Source organism: Xiphias gladius, chromosome 22 (assembly GCF_016859285.1).
Source record: "Xiphias gladius isolate SHS-SW01 ecotype Sanya breed wild chromosome 22, ASM1685928v1, whole genome shotgun sequence".
Lineage (NCBI taxonomy): Eukaryota > Metazoa > Chordata > Actinopteri > Istiophoriformes > Xiphiidae > Xiphias > Xiphias gladius.
Window position 1 is genome coordinate 23,952,182 of NC_053421.1, and position 17,726 is coordinate 23,969,907.

At 39.2% G+C, this 17,726-nt stretch overlaps 2 protein-coding genes across 2 annotated transcripts; both read right to left on the bottom strand.

The window, feature by feature from the left end:
* Positions 1-99: 99 nt before the first annotated feature.
* Positions 100-12,461, bottom strand: rab25b (RAB25, member RAS oncogene family b). Its single transcript, XM_040118799.1, has 5 exons — positions 12,146-12,461; positions 6,608-6,803; positions 3,981-4,174; positions 3,545-3,625; positions 100-2,980 (listed from the first exon to the last, which is right to left on the bottom strand). The coding sequence occupies exons 1-5, from the start codon at positions 12,180-12,182 to the stop codon at positions 2,862-2,864; spliced, it is 627 nt and encodes a 208-aa protein (XP_039974733.1). The 5' UTR covers positions 12,183-12,461; the 3' UTR covers positions 100-2,861.
* A 1,490-nt stretch (positions 12,462-13,951) lies between these two features.
* lamtor2 (late endosomal/lysosomal adaptor, MAPK and MTOR activator 2) lies at positions 13,952-17,626 on the bottom strand. The gene is made up of 4 exons (XM_040116842.1): positions 17,403-17,626; positions 16,373-16,535; positions 16,195-16,284; positions 13,952-14,705 (listed from the first exon to the last, which is right to left on the bottom strand). The coding sequence occupies exons 1-4, from the start codon at positions 17,468-17,470 to the stop codon at positions 14,649-14,651; spliced, it is 378 nt and encodes a 125-aa protein (XP_039972776.1). The 5' UTR covers positions 17,471-17,626; the 3' UTR covers positions 13,952-14,648.
* Positions 17,627-17,726: the final 100 nt, after the last annotated feature.

The following is a 17,726-nucleotide window of genomic DNA, read 5'->3' on the forward strand; positions in this document are numbered from 1 at the left end:
CGTGAAACCTAACCAGCAGATTTTCAGTCTTGCACGGACAGTTGATAAGAAAACACGCATCTCACAACAGAAATTTAAGCAGACCACTTTATTGTAACAATTCACTGAAACAAATTAAAGAGAAATGCGGGAGGAAACCGGAGGAGCCCAGGCTAAACCCCTTCGCTGCCACAGTGTTGACCAAAGAGCGGCCCAGAAGATTTGATATCCTGCCCCACACCCACGTAACTTTCTGCACCAGGATAAGGGGTAAAGTGGATGTGAGGCGGGACCTCGGCTCTCGTCATCAAATGTGCAAAAGTTTGGGGAAAACCAGAGGTTTTAATAACTTTCTACAATAATGATTTTGCAGTCATTACGTTTACACATGCATCACTGGGGTCAGTGGGATCCCAAACAAGAACAGACCAAAGCCAGTGTCAAAAAAAAAAGGGTTAATCAAAATCAGCCTTCTAGATTTGATTAACCCTTATTTTTTACAAATAGTTTTCTTTAGTGGATCTCAAAATAAGATACAGGGACTCCCACTGATTGATGTTAGATCTCTTTTTTTCAAGGATGATACCATCCCCAGTTCCCTGTGAGCAAACATTTTGTGCCAGTGTTGAATGAAAATTTAACCATTTCAAGTTGAAATATTGCGTTCTTTTATATTTTTCATGCAACCTGTGTTTAAATACTGTAAGTCTTTGTTGAGAGAACAGAATTTGCAGCAAAGACGCAGAGAAAACAGGATACAAGCTACCCAATGTAGGCATCTGACACCTAACTACAGAAGGTTTTGTCGTTTCTGACTTAGTTTCAGTGTGTCCAGATCTATACTCGAAGTGGCACTGAATACAGTGAAGTTTGGTTTTTGGTTGAGGAATTTGCTGGTATGGATTTGGTACATCCCAAACATTGAAAGCAGGTTAACAAGGTATAAAATACCACAGACTTTGAAATCGTTCTCCCCTACTCACACATATTTAAAGTCAATGCTTAAACCACACAAGGTGACTCACAAAGTTCAGTTTATACTTAGCCTATTTAGACAAAAATATTGTCACTCCATCATCTTTATTACATGAAAAGAAATGTTAGATTCTAAGATACAGATCTTGAAATGTGGGATATACATGCATGAGATAGGAACAAATGTACCATATTTATAATCCTGATAAACCTTTCTATGCATTAAAACTACATTATAGAGTAAAAACAAAATAATAATACATAGTCTAAACAGTAATGATATACATTTATCGGTATTTCTCACTATTAAACACTTGGCAGAGTGGGAAAGTCCCTGACACAACCTTAAGTATTTAATGAGTCAATGTCTGAACACATCAATAAAATACAATTTTACTGCTATTACGACACTGTCCTGTAAAAAACGAGCCCAGGGCCCACAAAGGTATCGGCTTACTGCTGATACACTCCTATGGGCTGTATCCGCGGGTAGGGCCAGGCAGGGAGCTATATGGTATGGTTTTTACACACTGTTTCCATGTTTTCGTGGTCAGGCAGGAACTTTCCTTATATCAGACACGGATAACACAGACCAGCTGATATCCAGTGTTTGATTAAAGGCCATTACTGGTTCAACTCTTGTTTGCTCCCTTCTTTTATCAGGTCATCCACTCACGTCTCATAAAAGTGACGGCTGGTTTGGTTTCACTGTCATTCACTTTGACGCAGGAAGGAAGCATCTTTTTTGTCATATCACCCCACCTCTTTTAAGAGGTCAGTGTACTCATTCACTGCACGCATCTTTCTGGCAGGGTTAGTCAACATTAATTGGGTCAGTTAATTATCTCAGCCCATGCAGAGGAAAAAGAAGATATCATGCATGAAAAGGTTTCCCACCTCTGACTTATTATTTCCGGTGGATTTGCTACTGTGCATCTAAAAATGATTTCCGTTTTATCTCAGAACGTCTTCTACATCTTTGCATCTTCATATTTTTTAATGTTGAGGTCTCCAGGATTTCCAGACCTCATTATGGAGTTCCTGTAAGGTTATGAACCAGGTTATGAGGCATCTAAGCCTCAAACAGTTTGAGAGAGGCCTGGGTCAGAAACAGACCGTGGCTAAATAAACTTTATCACTTTGACTCATAAAACAATAGAGTGTTTTCCAGAGATTTGAGCTCACCACAGGAAATCATTTTTCAATTTTGTAGTGTTTGGTGTTGTGATCGACAACTAGCATTTCATTTGAACTGAGTAACTGCCGAGGTGGTAAACCCTGCTAACCTGGTATTTTTAATTACTTGAAAATGTTATTGTTGTAAGACACACATGACACGCATCAGGCTAACTGTCTCCATTAATCATTTATGTCTCAACAGAAATGCATTCAGTCTCATCACAGATCATCAGCTTGAGCTCAGGCACATCAATGGCAGCAAGAGTCACAGTCAGTACATAAAATATTTTCCACCAACCAAGTCGTTGATTTGAACAAAACATAAAACAGTCAAGTGGCATTTACTCTTAAAACATTACACATACCCTGATTTTTCCAGGTTTCTGCATGGATTATAAATATAATATCTTACAGGTAACACAGTTAAGCTTTCACATACTGTATGTTCAGTGGTCAGCAAGGACTCTCAAAAGACTGATACTGGTTTCCAGCTACATTCATTGACATTCATCGATCATCTTTTGAATACACCCTGCCACCGTGCTGCTTGTACAACTTGTAAATCAGTCATTTCAGAGTGGCATCACTTAAGCCAGGACCGTTAATATTGGTACCCACCACTGCTATGTTGCCTGCCTCTTGTCAAGCTCTAGCACAGGGTTGTGGGTGAAGGAGGAGTTCACCTGCCACCCACCACGGCCCCCCTGGGCTTCTAAAGGATGATGTGATCAGATGTTCCTGCAGCAGGGCTTATTCTCCTCTGTGTTTTCTGCTTTGGAGCTGTTCAGGGACACGGCATTGATGGAGCCTCGAACCACTTCCTTACTGTTCACTTTCCTGTGAATCTCTGATGCAAGAAAAGGTCATATATATATATATATATATATATATATTATCCGCTAGCATAGAGAAAATCTACAGTCTTCACATACTTTGACAGGAAAAAGTAGCATAACCCCTTTAGTAGTGAAACAAATATGCCACTTGACATCTCATTCCGGATGTCAAGAAAAGTTCAAAGTAAAGGACAGCAACACTTTCAACAAAATAAACACACTAAGGTGAAGTTGTTCATTTCCCACTAAAAACCAACCAGAAGTGTTTACTCCCAAAGCATTCAATCAAAAAGCTGCCTCACAACTACCAAAGGTCATGTTATTCTGAAACCTTTTCTGACGGAGACGTAGGTACTCTTAACCTCCATGAGCTGAGGAGATGGAGGTCTGGCTATGCCAGGCTAAATTCACAGGTGGAGGTTTATCCCAGAATTTCTATGGGAAAATGTGTGTATCCAGCCCGAATCATTAATAAGTTCTTTGAGAGGGGAGACATGGCAACTTTAAAGGAACCCACCTTTGCATAAAGGCCATTAGCAAAGTAGACAAAAGTTGAATACATTAAAATGAATTACCTGCTAGAACATTGTTGAACGCTGCTTCCACGTTAGTTGACTCCAAGGCCGAGGTCTCCACGAACAAAATACCTTTCTTTTCTGGATAATACAAATAAGCTATGTCAGTTATTTTATATATGTTATTTATTAAGTTAACATTTGCAGTCATTTTCTTGCTATAGTGTCACTTTAAAGCTATGTCGCAGTGTCCTAAATCGCAAAATGTCACTGCTTATTTTCCGATATAAAATCCTCAAAGAAACTGGGCCCTGTAAAAACATCACATAATGTATCATTAATCAACGATTACAATCAACAAGTAAGAAGTGACAGTCATTTTCGTCACCGTGAAGAATCTATGAATACAGTGTGGTGAGCGGACTCATTTCCATTTTAATAAATTCAGTTTTCGTAAACTAATTATGAACAATCAATATACAATTCCCGTGCAAACCTGCAAAGTCTTTGGCCTCCTCTGTTGGCACAGATCTCTCTGACTCCAGGTCAGTTTTGTTGCCCACCAGCATGACCACAACATGGGGGTCAGCGTGGTCGTACAGCTCCTTCAGCCAGCGCTCCACACTCTCATAGGTGAGGTGTTTGGTGACGTCATAGACCAGCATGGCTCCAACAGCACCTCTGTAATATCTGTTTGGAGGAGAATGACTTACAGTAACTCCTTATGTGTCTTATTTGCATGTTGTGGAGCTGCTTGTATGGTTATAATAAGGTGATATAACAAGAAGGGAATTGTTTAAACAACACACTCACGCTTAAACCTGCTTTTTTTTGGTCACCGGGGGGGGGGGGGCATTTGCAAAAGTGGGTTCAAAGCTGCCGTGGCCAAAAACAACATTATGAGAGCAGTGACAAGGGAACCAAAGCAGTAAAGCTGTGGGCCAAAACAATGCGCTAAAAGATGCCATAAAGCTCTGCAGAGATGAGAGGAGCTGCAGTCAGGTGATAAGTTCATCACTAACAGCGACCCCAAGTCATCTGATTCAATGCTATTAAAAATAACGTTTAAAAAATGTATATATATATATTATATAGCTGCTATAGGCACTGTCTTATCTTCATTGAGAAAAAGCATTTTCTCCCCGTCGATTGAAAAAAACTTGAATGACTGACGATTGCTCTGAAGTCATGTCATGAACCAATCAATACATCCTTCACAATTACATTTCTGCTCCACTGTTCCAGCAGCATAATTAATTCCACTTTAATAGGTTTTAGCTGCTTGTTACTGCACAAATGGGAAATTCCATGAGAGTGAGAATTTGCATACTAGTCGGTAAGTAATTACTCAAAAAGCCAAGCAGTCAGAAAAGGGCTAATCCAGCGGTGTGCGAAAGTCTCACCAATGGAAATGAGGCTTCCCTCCGAAAGAAGCGGTGTAGCATGCCCTCAGATTTTTTCCATGTCTTAAAAATAAAATTGACATGGCTCTATTGTTTCAAAATGAGTTTCCACACTGTAAATCCTCCTTGTTTAATTAAAAAAAGAATGAATCAGGAGCACCCTCAGATAGAACAGAGAAGGCTGAGTGTTTAAATAAATGTCACTGCTCTAACCCATTGGATTTTGGAAACCAAGCGTGCCAGTTAGAAACTGAGAGGAGAGGGGAATGTGCTGGTTGTTTTTCAGGTAATGTGGGAGGATCAGTGCTTGTCCTGGCTGATAACTGCACTGCCTTAAGATGCCGACAACCAACTATGGAGCATAAAATGTTGATTTTGTGTGCCTGGTTAAAATGTGTGCATGTTTGAAACGGGAAATGCAATTTTTAAAAACAGTTCATCTCATAGCACGGCGTCTACTTATGTCTCTTCAGTACTAGTTAATAACACACAGGGGAAATACACAACCTACTGAAAGCTGCTGATTCATTCAAAGGAATAATGCAATGTGAATCATCATCCTATCTCCACTGAGACTCAATGAGGTTTAGTTACTTAAATTAGTTGCCACAAACACAGTTTTCTAGATTTACCCATGATGGGTGCACTTAATGTTTGCAATTGTGTTGTTACTTACTTAAAGGAATAATTTTTTTCAGAAATACGGCCAGCAGATTTTTAGCATGGCATAAATACTAGAAACTTTAGGGGAAGGGCTAGCCTGGCACATAACTCCCTGTAAAACGTTGTTTTTACAGTTAAGTTTTTGTACGAATTAAACAAACAAGATTAAATGAGTGAGGTGGTTAATTAGTGAGCTTTAGAGATGCTGGTAGGTGGACAGAGCCAGGCTAGCCGTTTCCCCCCTGTTTCGAGGCTATACGCTAAACTGAGCTAACCGGCTGCTGGCTGTGGCTTCATATTCGCCGCTGAGTTCAGATCTCCAGGCCTTCCTGTGGCCTCAAGCTGAAACATGTAGGTCTCACGATAAAATTTATTCTTTACATTAGTGGCTCCAGAGTTTTGACCCCTTCAGACTTTTTTGCCTTCTCCACGCACCCTGGAGGTGGGTGGAGTTGTGCCAGAAATCCCTACTCTGCTTCATATTTAGCACACAGGCATGAGAATTGTATCAGCCTTCTCATCTAATGCTTGGTAGGAAAGCAAATAAGCGTATCTCCCTAAATGTCAACATGTTCTTTTAATTTATTACAGTTACTTAAATTCTTTTCCTAAGAGTTTTTTTCCTAGCCTGTACATCCAACACAGCCATAATGCAGAAAAATGGCAGAAAAAATACAATTTTCTACCAATGTTCAACATTAATACAGCTCAAAATCACCCTGGAACAGATTTCCATCCCTTTTCAGACAGTAAAATTATTACATAATACAACTGCAATACATGTTGCATGTTTAATAAGGGCCTCAGTGCTGCTGTACATGCCCATTGGCGCTCCTTGGACTGAAAAAATACCAAGGTTATGATTCATATCTTTGGGTCACCAAATGTTCTTTCAGGAAATGTAGGAAATCAGTAACTGAACTGCAAATAGTAGACACAGCTTGTTGTGAGCACACCAAAAAGGTAATATTGGTGTAATATCATAAAATAAAATAAAAAATATAAATATAATAAAATATCTATATCAATAAAAGCTGTGATGGGTCTTGGCACTCACGCAGAAGTGATGGCCCGGTATCGCTCCAGCCCGGCCGTGTCCCAGATCTGGGCCTTAATGGTGACGCCGCTGAGCTGCACTGTCCGTGTGCTGAACTCCACCCCGATGGTTGTACGAGTGTCATGGTTGAACTCGTTTTTGGTGAAGCGGGACAACAGGTTGCTCTTTCCTACACCAGATTCACCAACCAGAACCACTGGAGAGGACACAAACCGCAGAGGCGTTTTAATTCGGGTTCCATGTTTTGGGTTTGGGGTTGTTTGTTGCAAAACTAACCCCGGTATGTCTTAGACAAAGGAGACAAAACAGATGTCCCCAGAGCCTAATATGAGCCAATCCTGTCCACTTCATCCTTTGCAGCCTGTCTTAACTGAAGCTTTTAGTCTAGGTGTGTCTTCTTTGGTTGCCCCATAAATCCGCAGTTGTTGCTGTCTGAGACTGGGGCTAATTATACCATTAGGGAGATAGTGTACTGTTTTATAAACAGCACCACACCCTCATCGTAAATAGGCTTTTTTATTTTAACTCAGGGATGCAGAGAGGAGATGTTGAAAATACTTGAGAACAATGAGGGATTTTGGCCTTTAACAAAAAAACACCACATTATTGATTAGTAAAGAGTTAATATGACAGCCATCCATACATGTGACCTATTTATCATACTGAGGATCTTGTGAGGCTTTAGGCTGTGTCAGCATACACTGGAGGAGAGGCCACTTGTAGAATTCACTGCTTGGTCTGTTTATTTTTTTTAATTTAGACAGTAGGAAGTGAGGGTTACAAAATTCAGGAAGAAAAGCACAGGCAGGATTGAAACGTTTGTTAATTGGGGCAGAGATGTGGATTCAGCAGTGGAGGACTTTATATTGGAAAGTTTGAAGTTTTCACTTTTAATTTTCCGAAAATTGGCTAAGAGCACTGTTTTCATTTATAGCTGAGGCCATGTAGCACAGCGATTTTAAATCTTTGTGCAGTGTACTTAACTCTTGGCATGACTGATTAATATTAAAGAAATGTATTTTACCAAAACTAAAGGACAAATGTGCTGTATTTTGTATTTCCTTCGACAATTGTCAACTGTTCAGATAAGACACACGCTTCCTCCTCTGGAAAACTGAAAACCTTTGAAGTAAAAACCTCTCACAAGTGAACCTTTGTTTCGGAAAATAAAGCTGTCTCTAAGAACATACCGCAAGGTGATTCCCAATCAGGTGGAACAAGTTAAGCTGCTACTTCCTTATATCTTGGTCAGAGGAACCTACCTTCGGGGTAAACAGGACAAGAACTGACACAGACACCCCCTCTGTGCATTTCAGTGACTAATGTTTGGGTTTCAGTTGTTAGCAGATGAATCAGAGAGAGAAAAAAGGTTTGGCTTAATCGGCACAGATAAAAAAAGTATGACCACACTGTGAAAACACAGGGATCTCGACACATTCCGTTAAGACACAGTCACGGCTTATTGCCGAGGTGTGTGAGCTCAAGAATGCTGAGATATAATCCAAGTCCTTATGACATTTCCACAGCCATTAAATATGGATTTAAGGTGTTATGGGAGTTAAATTAATAGTCACATATTTCGCTGACGCCCTCACGCCCATGCGTTAAATATGAGGCTACAGTCAACAGGCAATTACTATATCTTAGCATTGAGACAGAAAGCTAGCCTGTCTCCGTCCTAAAAAGTAGAGGTAAATATTTGGACTCAGCCTGACTGGCTGTTTCCATCTTTCTCCCATGCTAAAACCACAAATGTTGTTTTTACATTTTTATGGGAAAAAAAACAAAATATTCTATGTTAATCGGTGAGTTTTACTGGTTCCGGTGGGCAGATTGTTTTTTTGTTTTTTTTTTACTTACAGCTTAGCTAAACTATGCTAAGCTAATCACCATGCTAGCTCTAGGATGTTAGAGCTAGCATCATATTCAGCGTACAGTCATGAGAGTGGTATTGATCTTCTCATCTGATTCTTGGCAAGAGAGCCAATAGCTCTGTTTCCCCAGTAACTGGGGTCACTTTATTTAAAGAAGAATAACTTCAATTCGGTCATAATTACCATCAACCACCAATCGACAACAATTAGAGGAGTAACAGCTTGTCTTGTGTGACATGTCATTCAACGGCTCTCTTGTATACTATCTGATTGAAAATGTGAAAGTGACAGTATACCCAGCTGATTTTAAGTGAATAGGAGTTCATTTCTAGATTCCCACTGTTTAGAGTTAATATAAAACTCAAAATTATGTGGGTTTAAACAACTTTTATCAACACACAATAACAAAGATTTACCTGTTTAGATTCACAGCACTTGAACTGGGCTAAGTCACAATAACATAGTCTTTCTAGAGATAGTGGAAACATGGCTCAGACCCTTTCAACAACAACAGTTGAGGGGAACTTGTACTGCTTTTTTTAGAGATTAAAATACAACATTAAAATGCTGCTTACATTAATAATCAGTAATGCTATTCCAATAATACAGTATGTTCTGTATATGATAAATATGGATCATAAAGTTTTTTTTGATACAAAGTACTCAACGTACATTTTGCGTCTAATACTTGTGCACTTTTACTTAAGTGAGATTTTGAATGCAGGACTTGGAGTATGTTTACATTGTGCTGTTATTACTTTTACTTAAGTAAAACAGCTGAATACTTCTTCCACCACTGGTGAAGAGTATGGACATCTGAACAGTTACTAAAACTGACCTTGTGGCAGGTTTTATCAACCACTGCTTCCGAGGCTACGAATAAACTTCAGCTGGCGTTTACACCTGTTCACTATTCACTACTAATAGAACCATGGCTAAAAAAAAAAAAAAAAAAAATGTTGGCACTTTTTTCCCCACACACCTGTCGATTCCCATAAAGGTGCACTCTTAAAGCACAAATAACTTGCCCCCAGGTCTTGACTTACAGTATGTTTAACCTGAAATTTGAGGTCATGGCATAGAATGTTTTACAAGTTGCTCTACTTTGGTGTGTTTTAGGTAATTTTTCACTCTGAAACCACATCACTGCACTGCCTTTTTGTTTTTTTTTTCCTCCAGTGGGTCAGTTGATAATGCCTGTTTTCCTCCTCTTCTCTTCTACTACTGAGTAACTTCTTATGCAAACAATACCCCTGGTCTCTATGGCGATGCAAGACAAGAGGCCTTCAAGCTCTTGGAGGGCCTGGTTTGTGAGTTCTGAAGAAGGTTGGATGAAATTGATGCGTTGCACTGAGGATTGAATTTTCCTTATGTTTGTTTTCATGACCTTGAGAACTGGAAATGTAACTACTGTACCGTACGCAGCACTGCCACTGGTTACAGCCCCGGAATTCCTTTGCGGAAACTTAGAATTATTTAGGCCTACATTCAACTGACCAAGTTTTCATTCTGACAAGCTACATATTCATTAATGGTCAATATTAAAACAAATTTTCTAAAATTTGCATTGTTGTACAAGGGCATATGTGTATTAGTTTGAAAGTAAGCTTTAAATACCTGGCGACCAAATTTTATGCAACAGTGCAAAGACTTTTGGCGAAATTAAAAATCCAGCTTTGCAGTGTTTTTCCACAGTGTGCCCATGTACACTAAATGGAGGGATGAGAGTATGCAGGTTTACATTCCAAGCAAACGTTACATAATCTGATTGTACTGATTAGTTTTGCTATGCTATCAGTGAATCACTTGGTGAAATGAAATCCTGCACACAGAGTGCTTTTGAGATACTGTTGCACACACTGTGAGGAGCACTGCAACAGTGAGTATGTTTATTCAATGACAGCAATCGGTTTATTAGAGTAGTCACAGTTAACAGGCTGTAGGAGGGATCCCTCCTCTGTTGCTCCTTCTGAGGTTTCTCCCACACATAACCCCTCGGAAAAAAACAATTTGTCGCTTTTACGCTTCAGTTTTTGTACTGATCACAAAAAATGTATATATAATGTGTTAATTAGCGAGCCTTAGAGGTGCTGCGAGGCAGACTTTATTAACTTTGGACAGAACCAGGCTAGCGGTTTTCCCCTGTTTCCAGTCTTTATGCTAAGCTAAGCTAACTGGCTGCTGGATGTAGCTTTAAAATGACCCTGACAATGGTACGGACGTGGCAATGGTATCCATCTTTTCATCTAACTGTCGACAGGAAAACGACAAAGTTTTTATTCTCTAAATGTAAACATGTTCCTTTAATGCATTAAAGTTACTGAGATTATTTTCTATGGGGTGTTTTTTATTTTGTCACTTCTTTGTCCAACACAGGCACAATGCAGCTTTATACCAGGAAGAATGTAATGTTGTACTCTGGCTGTAGCCTTATATGTAAAGGACAGATTGATATTCCCATCTAACAGTTTGCATATAGGCATATTTTACAAAGCATTTTTTGGGTGGAATGTTTTCTTATCCAAATCGAGAAGTAAGGGTGGAGGGTATTATATTCCGTATAGATTGTAAAATTGTCCCCTTTTTTTCAAAGAGTAATATTTTGGCATTTCTGCTTTTATTCGGTAGTTGAGAGTGCAGAAGTGGACAGGAAATGTGGAAGGTGAGAGGGAGAGAGAGAGAGAGGGGTGTGACATGCGACGTAGGTCCCCAACCAGAATTGAATCAGGGATGTTATCAACATGTGGTATGTGCCTTAACCATGAAGCCACCAGGGAGCCCCCCCCCCTAAGCCCTTTGATCCAGAATTGTTATGTGGGATTCCAGGCTGTATGAATACGATGACATGACCATCTGCATGTTTTATTTTAGAGTGGAACTCCATAATAAAGTAAGTGGTGCCATTTTATGTTTTGGACACAGTTATTTTGACTTCTCCATCCGCCTACGGTGCCTTCCATCCATCAAGTGCCATTTATCAAAATGGCATTTTTTTTTTCTCCAAAATGTCAAATCACCGTACCTGAGCCAAATCCCCTGTCTGAATGACTGTGATTTCTCTTACATCTGCTAAGAGCCACCTGGTACCTTAAGCAGCTGCATATAAGAACTGCTTTCTATGCTGTGTAGGTTTAGTGTAGAGTTAATTGAGAGAGCAGCACAAGGTGATACTGTTTGAGCGACAGAGAGTTTTTCACGTCCAGTTGTTCCAGGATGTGTTATATTTTTCCTCTGCAAATAATGCTACAGATAAACAGGAATGAAAGTACACATCCTGGTTTCAACAGTAACCTGTATTACGCTTGTGCTTTCCCAAAAACAACATGCTGAATGTGGTAATGTGATTGCAGTATCACTCAGCTTCGTAGTAATGCAACTCTTTCTGACTGACATCCAGAGATATAACTTCAGGCTATAAACTGCCTATGTTAAGTATTATTATGTACTGTGTATTATATTCAGGAGTTTATTACTAATAATTTGTTGCATTCTGTTGACACACAGCACAACTTCCTGTTCCTACCAAGAAATGACCAAGTTGATTATAAAAAAGGAAGTATAATTTCAAGGACAAATCAACAAATCAACATTATAGAATGGATTTAATCCCATAGGAATGTACCTGGTGGTCAAATCATGTAAGCAGGAGAACACATGTACTCACCCTTAAAGACAAAGTTGTATGCCTCATCTGACCCCATGTTCTTTCCATTCAACGTTGCCGCCCCGCAGTTGACTGCCGTGTCTCCAGCGCTCACAGACTGATCGCGGGATGTAAGATGACACTCACTCACACCAAAACCAACCTGCCTCTCAGATCCTCAGGCTTCAGGAGAGAAAATGGCTGCAAAGACGTTTTGACACATGAATGCCAGTCACCTGCTTTCTGCCCTTCACTACCCTTCCCTATCTGAGTTAATAAAAAGCTGGCGTGTTTGAGCAATACATGTGTATCCAAGTTGTGCTGGTACAGCAGGCGGGGTCTGTGTCAGGGAGTGGTGGAGCACTGATGGAGGTGTGTCTTAGTAATGGAGCCAGTGCAGGGGCAGGTTGGACAGGTAGGGCAACTACCAGGTGGGGGCTGACGGGGACTGTCAGGTGCCTCCTGGTGGACAAATCAAATGACGGCATGAAGGGAGCTAAAAGCAAGTCTTCTTGCTTCATCACTAAGAGAAAAATACAACCTGAAATAGAGTTCACATGGTAATTCTATAACACTGAACAGGTGAGCTTTGATTTGCAAATTTTTAATCAGTTACTTCTTCGGTTCAACAGCAGAGAGCATAACAAAACATGGACACCATGAAACCATCCCTGATGAACTTACAGGACTGTGCACACATGCATACTGTCTTACCATTTCCGCCTCCATCTGCCAATAAAGCCCAGCTCTGTTTTTCATATTCTATTTTTATATCCAGGCCTGTTGATCTCATTAGGTTCTCTTGTCGGCTGACCCCTTGTTTCTAAAAATGTGTGGTGACAAAAACTAATTTCTGTACATTTATTGTATGTGTATAATTTCAGTGATTCTGTGTCAAAATACATTGGATCTTGAAACATACTTTGAGGGGTTTTTTTTAGTTTTTTTTTTAGTGTCTGTTACTTTGAGACACGATATCATGACTCATTCGATCTGATATCTTTCTTCTTCTTCCCTTTTCTCTTTGCAGAAAAGGACAAGGTCCCTGAAACTGTCGAGAGTCTTAGATTTTGTATTCTGGGCCAAATAAAGCTTTTTTTTTTTTTTTAAGCCCAGTCATGGTTAACTTGTCTGTGTCTCAGACTGTTAAACTCTTTTTTTGAGGCTCTTAGTCTTACATTTTAACCATTAAGTTATTGAAATATCTTACATTATTGCCCACACTTGTCTCTAAACACTGACATACACTTTGCAAAAAAGAGGTTTGTTAGTTTTCAAACATTACACTATTCAAATGATTTTTTAAGAGTGAGTTGACAGTCTGTCATGATAAAACACGCATATCCTGTTATAATATACAGGAAAATATCTCACAGCTAAGGATGCAAAAAAAAAAAGACATGCTGTAATAAATTAAAAATTAATACTCATTATTGTTGGAAAAAAAACAATTATCTTAACAGCATCATGTCCTTGAAAAATCAATTTGTCACAATGCAGAGTTAATGAGCTTCAGAATTAGAAAATGACATAACTGACTTAAAAAAACAAAACAAAAAAACAAAACAACCTCTTAACTGCTTCAGATAGTTTCAAAAGACATTCTTCCAAGCTTTCCTTAAGATAATGTTTCTGCTTTGACAATAAAAACGCCGATAAAATTAAATTTCTATCAGAGAATACTGATACTATGGCGACATCCACACCTAATCCTGGTAAATCTGCCATTTTGACATTGAACTCATTAATGCCCTCTCCATCATTGTGCCCACACATGAAAGCCCACGCACTCTGTCTCGAGCATAAACACAAAAATAAGATTGTGAATATTAATCCAAAAATTGTTTATTTGACAGTTTTGAAACTAAACATAGCAAATAATCTTTACTGCAATTTTATGAGACAGAAATTCTTATTAAACTTTCCATACTTACATTCCATGTATATTCAAAATGTTCAATTTTCTGCAAAACTGTAATAAACAAGTTGAGCTAAAACTGCAAATGCGCAAAAGTCGACCACGAGACCAGTTGATAATGGAATCATGTCAGCAGTTCTACACGCAGACATCCTACTGACAAACTGCGTGGACGTTTAGAACAGATCATTAAATTCACAGATTCACAAGTCAGGGCAAAGAGATAAAAGCCCATACAAGCCGTTAGTTTCAAAACTATGATTATAAATACACTCACAAACACACCCTGCCCCCCCCAACACACACGCACGCACGCACGCACGCACGCACGCACGCACACACACACACACACACAGAACCATTACATACCTCATTTGTCTATTTTCCATGTTTCCACATATATATACACACATATATATATAGATATATCTATATATATATATATATCTATGTATATCTATATATAGATATACATAGATATATGCATTATGCACTTTGTGAACAAACAGAAGGTTATAATAATACAAAGATGACCTGGATCATATGATGCTTTCTTTTCCAGCCAGACAGAAGAAACACACACACACACACACACACACATCTCCACTATGATGCAGCCACTTGGGTTAATGGTTCCTCCAGGTACTGCACCAGTGCCTCTGCCTATAAACACAACAAATACAACAAAATGTTTAAAAAGGCTAAATTCAGAATGAGGAAGGATGCATGGAATAGTTTAAGCCATTACCCCTCTGTACTGTGACTCATTGTAGCATATGGTACAAGCTGTACCCTGAGACTTCCTCCAAAAGTGATCTCCGATGAGAATCTACTATAAAACGGATTTACTGCCGAGTCAGTGTGACTGACTGGTATTAAATCGTTTCAAGATGAACACTACAACATACAGTACAGGATAGGGCTGCAACAATTAGTCTATTAATAGATTAGTTGACTGACAGAAAAGCTATCAGGAACTATTTTGATAATCAATTCATTGTTTAAGTAATATTTTAGGCAAAAATGCCAAACATTTGGTCATTTCAGCTTCTCCAATGTGAGTATGTGCTGCTTTTCCTTTTCTTACATCATAGCAAGTTGAATATCTTTGAGTTTTGGACTGTTTTTTCTGGTAAAACAAGATACTTGAGGATATCATCTTGGGCTCTAGTAAATAGCAATGGGCATTCTCACTGATTTATGATGATTTATAGACCAAACAGGAGCACAGTAAACTGGTACATGTTTCTGTTATATTGCTGAATGCAGTTGTGTCCTCTTCAAGTGCTTTTCAAAGAACACTGAATACTAAACTACTTGGCACCGAGTCATTAAACCACAATGCCAGGTTCTCTACTACATGCATTTTGAAAACCTAACTGAAATCTGCCACATCAAGAAACTGCATGTGTGAATGCTGCTTTTTTTTTTAGTTCATCATTCCAAATTTAGCTAAAATATTCCACCTACAATGTTTGAAATAGTATACTGAAAGAAAAAAAAAAAAAAAAGCTTGAATGCTAGGGCTTCCTGCACATTACCTGTGCAACTCAATTATGTGATTTAGGTGTTAGCATGTGTAAAGACATACTGTCAAGATTGAAGGTAAAATAGCTCAAAAAGATAAATTCTGAAGTTTTCCAGGAGCTTTGAAACCTGTTCTGTGACATGCAATCAGTATCAAATGATGGGAAAAGACATTAATTACATTGAACATATGTTGGAGCTCGGAGGCTTGCGAAGTGCTATAAGAACCTGTCACGCGCATGTCTTTGTTTAACCTGTTCGCTTGTGGCTGCATATTGTTTTTCCCCATTTCTCCCATTTAAAGTTTAAAAACTGATCTGCTGTGTTAAAAAATGTCCAACTGTAAATGTTGAACAGTAGCTACGTCGCTTACCTCGGTGACTGAATTAAGGTACATTAAAAACCCTTCCGGCGCTGGAAGGTGGCACCTTCTCTTTTGTCATCTAGATAACCCAAAATGTCAAACGAATGAACTTAATCATGACATGGTGGGGGCTGGGACCAGGAAACTGGAAAAGTGCCAGCAAACCCCGGATATACAAATGAGCTTGGCGTGAACAGAAGATGACAGTGAATATATGAAATACCAGCACAGCAATTACTGTTCAAGTTTTAAAACTCTCACCTTTGCTTTAAGCATTCCAAAGCCCACTGTCTCTTTGGCGTACATACACAGTAGTAGGTTGGCTACACGAGTAATGGCCACTCTTCCCTCCTGAGAGAGAAAACAAGAGAGACTGACAAAGCGCCCCACTCATCATACATCGGAGAACAACCGGTTTTGGAAGAACTGCACTTCTTACCATACAATCCATTAGGATGAATTTGAGTTTGTCCTCATTGAAGGCTTGGTGGCCGTTCTTGTCGTAGGCTGCCCAGATGTTGCTTGCGATGGCGGCTGTCACTCGTGCGTCAGTGTCCCCATACCCAGAGTAGGCCAGAAGTGAACCTTCATTATTCAGAAGCCTGGTGAAAATGTAAAGTTGGATGTTTCAGTATCCAGCAGATTAACACGTGACAGGATTTAACCACTGACTGCACAGTCTGTGAATTTGCTCAAGCTCCATCAATGGCAATATCTACAGTTGGAATAAGGGATGTAGACCCCCTGAACACAAGGTTACCAATCTCAACAAAGTATATACTGAATATCAAGTGATATCAAACTGTCCGAAATATGTACAAACATGTAAATTATTTTTGAATTACGTTAATCATTTGATACAAGTTAAAATAAGCATGTGACAGTTAGACCATATTTATGCTAAAAGACAAAAATAAAAGCGTTTGTAGAAATGCAGGAATAGTTTAAATTGCTGAAATGACATATATGTTTATGGTAGTGAATTTTGACATTATAATTTCACTAAAGCTGAAACAATTAGTCAATTTAAAAAAATTAATGGGGAACTATATTGATCATCGATTGTTTCAGTTACTTTCAGTAATTATTCAAGCAAAAATTACAAACCCTCACTGTTTCCAGGTTTTCAAAAGACCTGGTAGACGCAGGTTACTTAGTTAACGCCCTAATTTTCAGACTTAAGACTTTACTACTACTTCCAAATAACGTGTAATGTTTACATATTGTATATCATGCTGCCAACAGCTAACACTGTCAAATATCCAGTGGTTGAGGTTAACTATAGAGGAGTTATGGTCGGTTCGTCACGATATGAAGCAGAGTCTTTATATTTTCCACGTGTATATCAAAAAGCCCAGTGTTGTAACTGCTGCGGCGACAAACTGTTTAATGGTCAAAAAACCAAGTGAACTCCTAACTCCCCACGTAGCGCCTCGCTAGCATGCTGCTAGCCAGCTAACCGTACTCACAGCGTGCTTTGGACTCCGTTTGTGTTCGCTTGGCTGAGAACCTGCGTTAACGCCTTCGGTCGTAACATGGCTGCCCACTCACTAACGTGTGACAACGCGAAAAGATTTTAAAAATATATATATTTTAAGTGACAACTAGCCTTAACCCTCAAAGTCAAGTCAGCTGATTGTGTTTGCTTCCCTTTCCCGGATGCCTTCGCAAAGCACTCTGGGAATTGAAGGCATCGCAGTCGTCCAAAAATATTCGACGGAAGGAAAACGTTTTCATTCCTATTTATTTACACATTGAATATGTTTGACTAAATGTCTATAGCTGTTAGATTA